We start from the raw sequence: 11,102 nt of genomic DNA on the forward strand, positions 1-11,102 counted from the left end.
TTAATATATATATATTTAAAAGTAGGCCTAATAATAAACAAATACACAAGAATATTTCATTTTTAAATTTTAATGATGGAATGTAGCCTATTTTTCAATCCCCCAAATATACAACTATAAAAAGGGAATGTCATGAATAAATAAATGTGCAAATTAGATAAATACATACATCGGCTATGTATTACAAATGATCATACACCCAGTACAGATCATGCAAAAAAAGAAAAAGAACAAAAAAATCTGTGTAAAAATATACTGCATAATTTATCATACACTATTTACACATTTTACAATTCCAACGTGATGTCAAATGATAAAATCATTACACAACATTTTTTTGGAAATAAACATGTCTCTCTGCAGCCTATAATTTAGAAGAGATGAACCATGTTTAATGATTACACAAGCCCAGTATTTTGAGTCCATTTCTCTGTAAATGTCTTTAATTTCTCTCAAGGCCAAGGCCTCCAGATTGTCTGGCTGACTGGTGTCTGGTGTTGAGAGGTTGGTGGGGCTGTCGAATGCAGTGTGTTGGAGTCTGTGCTTCTGAATGGAATCCTGATTGGATGTGGCACAACGTTTCTGCAAGCTGTTGGAAGTCCTTGTTTGGAGACAGAGTCATGCTGCAGATGATGCTGTGCATTTGAATCTGGAACTTGCTTTCTGGACGAGTTCTGGATTCTGACAGGCAGTCGGATGGTGGTCGACACGCAGGGCTGGGTCAGACGCTGACACAGTATAGCGGTTACTGAACCATCCAGTCCACGGGCCTTACCTTCATCTGACAGGAAGCGGGCCGCTTTCTGAAGACACGTTGAAAAGCCGTCCATAAACCGACGCTTTTCTCCTCTTTCCACATCTTTTGCTTTCTTGGCCTGAGCGACAGAGTTTTGCAAAAACAGGACGGTGTATTCCAGGATCTCTGCTTTCTCTATTCTCCTTTGAGTTGGACTCTGCAAAAATATGAGAGGAGAATTAAGAAATACGGACTTAGCTGAGAATATAGATCTATAACTAAAAGATGACATTATGCTGAGAAAATAAAAAGTATGGTGTTCTTACATTGTGCTCAGGGCCTTGCAGAAGCAGCGTTCTCAGGTTCTCCAGACTCCGATTCATCCTTTCTCTTCTTCGTCTTTCTACCTGAGGTTTTAACAGCTGCAGGAAACACGAAAGACCAATGTCAGTGGACAGGTCAGGTTATATTAAAATACACATGCCAGTCTGCTCAGTGTGACCTCTGTTTGTTAGAATGCACAGCAAAAAAATATATATATATATTTACCTTTCTGTCCATTTTAATGGTCTCAGTCTCTCTGAGGATTTTCATTGCATGTGTAACAGTAGTTTATATCAGAGATGATACAATCCTTTAAAGGTCCAAGTTGTCTTCTATTAGGTATGCTGGAAAAGAACTCTCTTCGAGGTGCATAGACAAGTGTGAGATGCCAGGCTGAAGCTGAGCGCACGTATTTATAGGCCTTCGGCGCGTGGTTGACAAGCCACACCCACTCTCTGTCACAGACCAATCATAGAGGCGCAGTGCTCTAATGCACTGCTTGTTCCCAGCTAAAAACCTAAGAACGAAACACTAAACAGATATAGGGTATGATATTGAAAGTCATTATAATATTTAAGCTCATATATGTTGTATCCATTTAGACGGACAGAAGTTTAAACATTAGATCGAGGTCATTAAACCGTGATCGCATTCGTGCTATAGCCTAGTGTATGTATTGGCTTACATATTTATTAGAAATAGGCCTACTTATGTTTTCCAGTTACGTTTGTGCAGTTGACTGTAGTTAGCTAACATATAATCTGCACGGAGACATTAAGGGCAGCCTTAGATCAAAAGGACTGATGGAACACGCTCACTGACACCTATAGACTTAGTGGGCACGTGTGTGCATGAGAAAATAAGTGACAGTAAATATGCATATCAATAGCCCACGCGCCGCTGGCAAGACATGCCATTGGAATAACAACAAAAAAAAGTAGCTACTTTCTTTTACTTTTCAAAGTCTTATTTCCACTGTTGCATTATATGTGCGTCTAGCTGTGCCGCAGCTTGGTTTCGAAATGTAGGCTATTTAGCATATTTTAACTTTAGGAAGTTCCTAATAGGCCTACATGTGCCAAATATTTAAAGCAGCTTGAAACAGTATCTCAACGAAAAATAAAGCTTGTGTTAGAGTGATTTTATTTTTTATGTTGACGGTGGTTTTAATGAATAAACAATAAACAATTCATTTAGGCTAAATGAGGCTTGACAGCAATATTTCTAATGTTAAGGATTCAAACGCGCCTTATTTAAAAGGAATTTAAAATCGACAAAAGAAGAGGGCAAGTGTTTGCACACTATGCGTAATAATAAATGAACCAATTGTATTTATAGTGCCAGTCTTGTGACTGCACTTTTTTTTATAATAAGTGTGTTTTGCTCAAAGACTCAAAGTTGTAGCATAATGGTGTGAATCATTAGGGGGTCGCAAGAAAACGTGTGCTCACACCTCTTTATAATTCAGCAGGGCGCGTGCCGCGTGGCAACTTCACACCTGTGAACAACGCAAGCGTGAGTGAACCGTTCCCACGTGTGCATATGAAAGCGCGCGCATATGAAAAGCAAGCAGTCCTGGTTTCTTGATTATTCATGGCACTGAAATCATTAGCCAATGTAAATAGGCTCTTGTTCATTAATTTTCTGAAGATACATCTCTTCTTCTTATCACCAAAACTTCGCTCAACGCCCTCGAAGCTGCAAGGATTGATTTAACAAGAAATTTACGGCCGTTTGTTCACTGGACAGCCCGGTTGGCTATTAGGTTGTTGGACATAACTAGCAAGAGAAAAAAAATGGTCACTTAACCACTTGGTCAGTCCAATCAGCTGCCATCCTTGCTCTCCTCTATACACTCTAAAAACTGCTGGGTTAAATACAACCCAGTGCTGGGTAAAATAGGGACAAACCCAGCAATTGGGTTATTTTGACCCAGCGGTTGGGTTAAATGTTTAACCCAACCTTCTGGGTAGTAACCCAACCGCTGGGTCAAAACAACCCAATTGCTGGGTTTGTCCCTATTTTACCCAGCACTGGGATGTATTTAACCCAGCATTTTTTAGAGTGTATGTCCTTTGGTAATGTCATTGCATGACTCAAGACCACTGGTAATCACTCATAATGCTATTACTGATATTACTTTTGGGGATAGGCTAAGTTCAAAGAAAGGGAAAGTTAAAAGATAAAACAAAGTCATTTACCAAACTGTGATCATATAGAAATTAACTTCATCTCCATTCTATAGGCCTATAGGCTACTCAAGGTATAGCAGTAAGTTCATGAACTGATGCAGAGACGCAAGTTAAATGGCAAAACACTCATCCTATTGAAGTGATGAAAATGGAGACTATATGTGAACGCAGGCTGCATTTCCCATGCACTTACATGTTTATTGAAGAGTAGCGTGGGAACCTTCTCTTTGTCTGCTGATAATGTACAAATTCTGACAGGTAATAAAAAAAGGACTGAGGTGTCTCTCCGTGTTATACTAGGTGAGGTGTAAGTTGTTCGTGTTACTGAGAGAGCGTGGCTAGAAGCTTTTTCCCATCGTAGCACTTTTGAAATTATTGCCTGTTGGTTAACTTTAAATATTTACACAATTGCACGCCCTTTGGATGCCCTTTGTGCGACATCCCTGAAGTAAAAGCCTAACAGAATTAAAGTTAATTACTCTCAGGTGATACCTCACTGCCATGCACATTGTGACATTTTCTATCCTTGGAACATTTGAAAATAATTTTCTTGGGGTTCTTCATTGCAAACAAAACCTAACGCAAGCCAACCGACCGGAAATTACTGATTATTGAAATTGTCTTTATTTGTGTCCACAGTGAGACGTTTCCCACAAACCGAGCTTTTATTGGATTTTCTTATTTGAATCGACTTTTTGAAATTTTTTTTTTTTAAACTTTATTAGGTACAGTCAGCAGATTAATCATTACGCGCTGTCGTTATAGTTTATTAAAATGATTTATGTAGAACCATAAGTATCCTTAGAAGGACCGTCTCGTCTCGTCTGCTCCTTTCTCATTCGTATACAAGCAAACACATCAACCCTCACAATGGCCCTGCACGTGCCATTTGCTTTCATCTTCATCTTGTGTATGCAGACTAGCCCTTACGAAAAAGAAGTTTATTCAAGTGTGCTATTAGTATACTTCTTTTAAACTAAAAGTAGGAAAGTATACTTTTAGTCTACTTTTTATGTACTTCTCAGAAATGGGCTTTATGTACTTCTCAGAAATATACTTAAAATGACATTTAAGTATAATTGACTTATGCTTAGAAAAAGTCTACATATATTTGAGCTATACTTGTGTTCCTAGAATACGTGTTTTCATTGTTATACTGTAGAGTTACCCAGCACTGGGATGTATTTAACCCAGCATTTTTTAGAGTGTATGTCCTTTGGTAATGTCATTGCATGACTCAAGACCACTGGTAATCACTCATAATGCTATTACTGATATTACTTTTGGGGATAGGCTAAGTTCAAAGAAAGGGAAAGTTAAAAGATAAAACAAAGTCATTTACCAAACTGTGATCATATAGAAATTAACTTCATCTCCATTCTATAGGCCTATAGGCTACTCAAGGTATAGCAGTAAGTTCATGAACTGATGCAGAGACGCAAGTTAAATGGCAAAACACTCATCCTATTGAAGTGATGAAAATGGAGACTATATGTGAACGCAGGCTGCATTTCCCATGCACTTACATGTTTATTGAAGAGTAGCGTGGGAACCTTCTCTTTGTCTGCTGATAATGTACAAATTCTGACAGGTAATAAAAAAAGGACTGAGGTGTCTCTCCGTGTTATACTAGGTGAGGTGTAAGTTGTTCGTGTTACTGAGAGAGCGTGGCTAGAAGCTTTTTCCCATCGTAGCACTTTTGAAATTATTGCCTGTTGGTTAACTTTAAATATTTACACAATTGCACGCCCTTTGGATGCCCTTTGTGCGACATCCCTGAAGTAAAAGCCTAACAGAATTAAAGTTAATTACTCTCAGGTGATACCTCACTGCCATGCACATTGTGACATTTTCTATCCTTGGAACATTTGAAAATAATTTTCTTGGGGTTCTTCATTGCAAACAAAACCTAACGCAAGCCAACCGACCGGAAATTACTGATTATTGAAATTGTCTTTATTTGTGTCCACAGTGAGACGTTTCCCACAAACCGAGCTTTTATTGGATTTTCTTATTTGAATCGACTTTTTGAAATTTTTTTTTTTTAAACTTTATTAGGTACAGTCAGCAGATTAATCATTACGCGCTGTCGTTATAGTTTATTAAAATGATTTATGTAGAACCATAAGTATCCTTAGAAGGACCGTCTCGTCTCGTCTGCTCCTTTCTCATTCGTATACAAGCAAACACATCAACCCTCACAATGGCCCTGCACGTGCCATTTGCTTTCATCTTCATCTTGTGTATGCAGACTAGCCCTTACGAAAAAGAAGTTTATTCAAGTGTGCTATTAGTATACTTCTTTTAAACTAAAAATAGGAAAGTATACTTTTAGTCTACTTTTTATGTACTTCTCAGAAATGGGCTTTATGTACTTCTCAGAAATATACTTAAAATGACATTTAAGTATAATTGACTTATGCTTAGAAAAAGTCTACATATATTTGAGCTATACTTGTGTTCCTAGAATACGTGTTTTCATTGTTATACTGTAGAGGGCGCTAGTACACATCTTCTGTACAAAATTTTCAAAAAAACACAAGTGAAGAAGAAACCGAAACAACAGATGCTTCCACATGTAATCTAGCACGATCATCAGACATAAAACAGCATCAAAACTGTGTAACATTATGGAATAAAATGTTGACCAATGAAGAGGTAATACTGACTGTCAAGCTTTGGGGTGCTGATCGACTCTATCTACGTTTTGATTATCATTCTGAATCCAATTAATAGTCTTTTTTCAGCTTTTTGTTCAAAATGTTGTTTATTTCTTTATTTTTTTATTTATGAAACTTATCCACATTCAAGTGTTTAAAAAAGAATGCATGAAGCTAGAATAAAATGTTTTTGTTTACAAGCAGATACGTATTGAAATAGTACACTTACAAGTATACTACTAGTACACTGATATTTGTATACTTACTACATAAAGTATACTTAAAAATATACTTGAACTTTACTTAAGTATACTTACTAAAATAAACTTGAAGTATACTACTTTTTGGTAAGGGTAGGTCTAATGAGGGTCGCTGAGTACAATCTGAAGAAAGCCACGGAGAAAAAAAAAGTTAAACTTGATAGACAGTCTTAAAGGGAGGAATATCACCGTAAAACGTCTGTAGGTTACGTATACGCAATATCACATTACATTCATGACCTGGTGGACGGCAATTTATAAATGGCTGATCGTAAACACCTCCAAAGTGATGAAAATGACGACTATATGTGAACGCAGACTGCTCTGGAGTTCTCGTGCAGTGAAGCGTGGGAACTAGAAACCTTCTCTGTGCTCAGAGAAAATCTACAAATTCTGACAGGTAATAAAAAGAGTTGAGGTGTCTGCAGTCCGTGTTACTGAGAGCGTGGTTAATAGCTGGTTCCCATCATAACACGTGCCAAATAAGCCTACCTCTTGGTTATCAAGTTTTAAATATTGACACAAGCGCACAAAAATTTAAAGCAGGTCTCTTAAAAATAAACGTTCCAAAAATGGGTTTTCATATTGATTTTGGAACCATTTTGGGTTCCTCGCAGGAAACCTTTCAGTAATAATTTTTACTAGGCTAAGTGAAGAACATTTTAATAATCTTAAGAACACTGAACTATAGACCTTTTATGTAATGGAAAGACTCCATGTAAATCAAACGTTTGACAAGTTTGAAATCCTAGCGCGGCCTGTCGCCCACGCTTCATACAGTCAAAGCAGAAACCATAATCTTTCAAGCGACTCTTCTAGAAGTTAGGCCTATAGAAAATATTATATTTTTGATCTTGAATATATCTCGATCTTGCTTTAAATAGCAACTTTCAACTATGGAATAAAAGCTCTTTCCCTCACTACGAACCTAGAACAACCAGCAGGCGGCGACGGCAACCAGTAGGTGTTTCGTTTGTCCAGAACACGGGTTCACTGACACACGTTTTGGTGTTAACAAGATGTGTCAAAAGAACCAGAATAAGAATAGCTTCACGCAGAGAAGGACGTGTGCTCTTTCACTTCTAAACGAACTGGTTACAGTTTCCCACGGGAATCGCACTCTCAGTAAACTGTGCCTCAAATTATTAAGAACATAAGCAATAAAATAAATAAATAGGCTAAAAATAATGAAGCTATTCATCATTAGTAAATAATTTGTTAATTTCGGAGAATTAAATACATGCATCTCACACATATAGCCTACCTATAGCCTATATTACTTATAAAGCTACGTTGTTGTTGTTGTTGTTGTTTTTGGCCTTTCGATCAAGACTATTCGGAAAAATGTATGTACTTCGGTTCATGCAAAATGCCTATAAAAGAGTACTAATAAAAGAGTGGAAATTTTAGGTGCTGTGTACCTTCACTCTGTCCTCCTATTGTCTGGGCCTGCTATTAGTATGTGTGTGTGTGTGTGTGTGTGTGTGTGTGAGAGTGAGAGAGAGTCTGTAAGAGTGTCAGTGTAAGTGTAAATGTGAGTTTTGTGTTTCTGCCCCTGCTATTCCCCCACAAGGTTGTAGCACTTTAATTCATAAATGTGATCTAACAAAGGTAAAAGGCTAATTTTGACCATATATGATGTTTATATTGCTTGTAATTGGGATGAAGTAAACATCTGTTGAGTATTTTAACATATAATTTTTGATTGTGTTGAATTCAAAACCCAAAACTGCAGCGGGTCCTCCAGGCCCATGAACACTGGCTGAGTAACAAAAATATGAACACCAAACAAGGGTTAAAGAACCTTTGACTGAATGGTTCTTTGTGGAACCAAAAATGTTTCTTCTATGGCATCGCTGTGAAGAACTTTTTAAGCACCTTAAAAATAATACAAGTAATACAACCAGACTGTATCATAAAGGACTTTCACTGGAACTTGGCCTATATACTCTATTTTGTGTTTCTTTCTTATTTGTTCATTTATTCACATCAATATTGAGTCATAATTGTTGTTAAAGCCTTGTCATTTTTGCTGATTTCCCATATCAGTAATAAAAAATACCTAACTGACACAATTTGGTTAATTATAGGGTTTAGTAAGCCCAGGCAGGCAGAGGGGTAAAAGCAACATAATAGGCTAATTAATAATATTTTAAAATACTAATATTAATTAAAATTAAAATTAAAAATGTCCTTTATAGCACAAAAAAAGACTCTGTAGAACACTAATCTGGTGTTTACAACCATTTTTATGAATAGTGACAAACGTACCTTATTTCATTTGCTCTGGCACACATTCAAATATTATTATTGACTTTTTATTGTCTTTGAAATTGTTTTAATTAAGCAGGTCTTATGTGGAAACGTTAAAGACCACATACATTTTACCTATTAATATGGACACCCATATGAAATCAAAGTGCTTCTTTAGAGCGAAATGGACTTGGAACGTTCGGCATTACTGATTTGCATAATATGACCAAACCTAAGGCGGATCTTTATTAGCATTATGAGCTAGGCCTATCTTGCAGCACAATTGGAAGTTGACTGAGGCCCCCTAGTGGGAAACCACTGACATATAGGCTCTCTCTCTATATATATATATATATTTAGTCATTTAGCAGACTAAAGCAGATTTATCCAAAGCGACTTACAAATGAGGACAACAGAAGCAATCAATTGTAGTATTAAAACAACTAAAAACAGATCCAAAACTAAAAGCTAAAACTTTATAAATACTACTTATACACAGTTTTAAAATAAAGAAATTAAATAAAAATGACAAATGCATACAATAAATTTCAAAACTTAACATTTAAATGAAAAACAAAAAATAAATCTAAAAACAATTCAAAATATTAAAGAACAAAAGGTATAAGAGTATAATAATGATTCTAACATAACACTAAGCCAAACACCAAAAAAAAAACAACTACATATATGTGTATGTACAACCACACACACATACACACACACACACACACACACATATATATATATATATATATATATATATATATATATATACATACACATTTATAAATTCAATATATATATTATTTCATTTCCATTTAGTTTGTTGAAGTATTAAAATAACTCAAATTAAATAAAACTAAAACTTAATAAAATACATAAACAGACATAATAAATTCAGACATAATGTAACTAAAATTAAAATAAATAACAAATACAAATAATACAAATCAAACGACAGTAGTTTATCAGTAATCCCAAAAAATAACACTGCCAAATTTACATGCTAAAAAACAACAACTTACTTACACATAATAAGAGATGGTTATAAAAACTGAAACAGAAGTGAAACAAGTAGTAGGATATATTATAGACTTTTCGATCGCGTTTACTTGCCCTCTTAGAGCTTGTCCATTCAGACGACACGTGCTCACAACATGCCTGAAAGCGTGGCTACTTCACACCTCTTTGGAACAGGCGTTCAGGTGCCGAAAGTTTCCACGTGCCCGTTTGCTCTGTTATTAATGGTCCAGGTCCAGCTGAGCGCGCGCTAAATTGTACATTTGACTGGTCGACGCGGCCATCAGACTGTGCGGACGTAGGCTATCAGGAACCAACATGGTTTCTTAATGGTTTTGCATTGAAAAAGGTGAAATGATTCTAAACCACTGCAACACTTTGCATATGCCATACAAAACAACTTCATAGCCCGATTTCCGTAAAAATCTATTGAGGCGACCTTAGAAAGTCACACCAGGCTATAAGATTTCTCCCTCTTGGACCTTGAAATGTTAGCTTATTCTGCATGCAGTCTTAGAAGTTAATGCTAACTTTTAAAATTAATCTTAAGACCGACATTTGGTTTGAACAATACTGAGTTTTTGTCACTCTAAATCGCACTGAACTAAAGCCAACTTATAATTGTTGTATTAGTTTTGTGAGCTCCCCCATTGCAAGCCATGTCTTGTCCATGCTCTGATTACAATGAAAAGCTCGCGACCGCTTGTCCATAGAAGATTTCACGCCAAATTCACTGTTAAACAGACATATCAAAAGAATCATAATAATCATATTGGAATTATGAGCAAGGGTGTGTATGCCACCACTCTACTTGACCAAACATTAAACTTTCCCACGGGATATTTCTTAAGGTTGGTCATGATGCCCATGCAGGGGTCAAAAATGTATACAGGCCAATAATTTATACAGGAAAAATTGTCAATTTATGAAGAGCATCATGTCTTCCATTTGACCTCGTTGTTGCCAAGGAGTATCCAGTGGCGTTTTGCAACATCTATTTGCTTTTCTCCTTGAAAAATAATTGTCAATATTTATTTTATAGACTTTAGAATTATGAAATATTTCCTTTCTTTGTTTAAAGAACACTCACAGTGGAAAAGCGGAAAATCGGAACAAGAGCACATATTGGCCTGCATATTAAAGCTGTCGCCTAGATAGCCTAACAAGTTGGCTTTCAGTAGGCTACATGCATATAAAGTATACAGATTAAATTACGCATTTTAAATTCAGATCAGACAGCTAGGCTATGTTTATTTGGTGTTTATTCGTTTTTGCACTGCATCGATATGAGTGTCGACCCGCTTCAGGTGTGAAGGCAATGCACGAAAATCGTTGAGCATCTAATGAAATTTTAAGCGCCTCCGAGATGTTTGAGTAGTCTGGCGGTGTTGGTGTGAGTGTGTTCGTTTTTACACATCTGCCGTGCCAAAATATTCTGTTCCCACGAGAAAAATCTGAAGTGTCCCATAGCACACAGGGTTTTTGGTTCTACGAAAATTACGCTTAAAACAAAACAAAGTAGTGTGTGAAATTAATCATAGAGCAACATTAGCTATCTGTCATGTAGGCTACACTGAACAAAATATAGACTATATGGCATCTGAAGCTAAAAAATAGTAAAAAAAAAAAAAATGTGCATAGACCACATTGAACATTT

At 36.3% G+C, this 11,102-nt stretch overlaps 1 protein-coding gene across 1 annotated transcript; it reads right to left on the reverse strand.

Annotated features, from left to right (window-relative positions):
* Positions 1–412: 412 nt before the first annotated feature.
* On the reverse strand, positions 413–1,419 carry her7 (hairy and enhancer of split related-7). Its single transcript, XM_016451984.1, has 3 exons — positions 1,286–1,419; positions 1,063–1,158; positions 413–953 (listed from the first exon to the last, which is right to left on the reverse strand). The coding sequence occupies exons 1-3, from the start codon at positions 1,328–1,330 to the stop codon at positions 453–455; spliced, it is 642 nt and encodes a 213-aa protein (XP_016307470.1). The 5' UTR covers positions 1,331–1,419; the 3' UTR covers positions 413–452.
* Between the last annotated feature and the right edge of the window lie 9,683 nt (positions 1,420–11,102).

Source organism: Sinocyclocheilus anshuiensis, unplaced genomic scaffold (assembly GCF_001515605.1).
Source record: "Sinocyclocheilus anshuiensis isolate Anshui unplaced genomic scaffold, SAMN03320099.WGS_v1.1 scaffold431, whole genome shotgun sequence".
Taxonomy (NCBI): domain Eukaryota; kingdom Metazoa; phylum Chordata; class Actinopteri; order Cypriniformes; family Cyprinidae; genus Sinocyclocheilus; species Sinocyclocheilus anshuiensis.

Coding starts and splice junctions, on each gene's coding strand:
- her7 (XM_016451984.1), bottom strand. CDS start 1,330: ATGAAAATCCTCAGAGAGACTGAGACCATTAAAATGGACAGAAAG. Junction 1,159..1,285: donor CCATTAAAATGGACAGAAAG/GTAAATATATAT, acceptor TGTTTCCTGCAG/CTGTTAAAACCTCAGGTAGA. Junction 954..1,062: donor TGCAAGGCCCTGAGCACAAT/GTAAGAACACCA, acceptor ATATTTTTGCAG/AGTCCAACTCAAAGGAGAAT.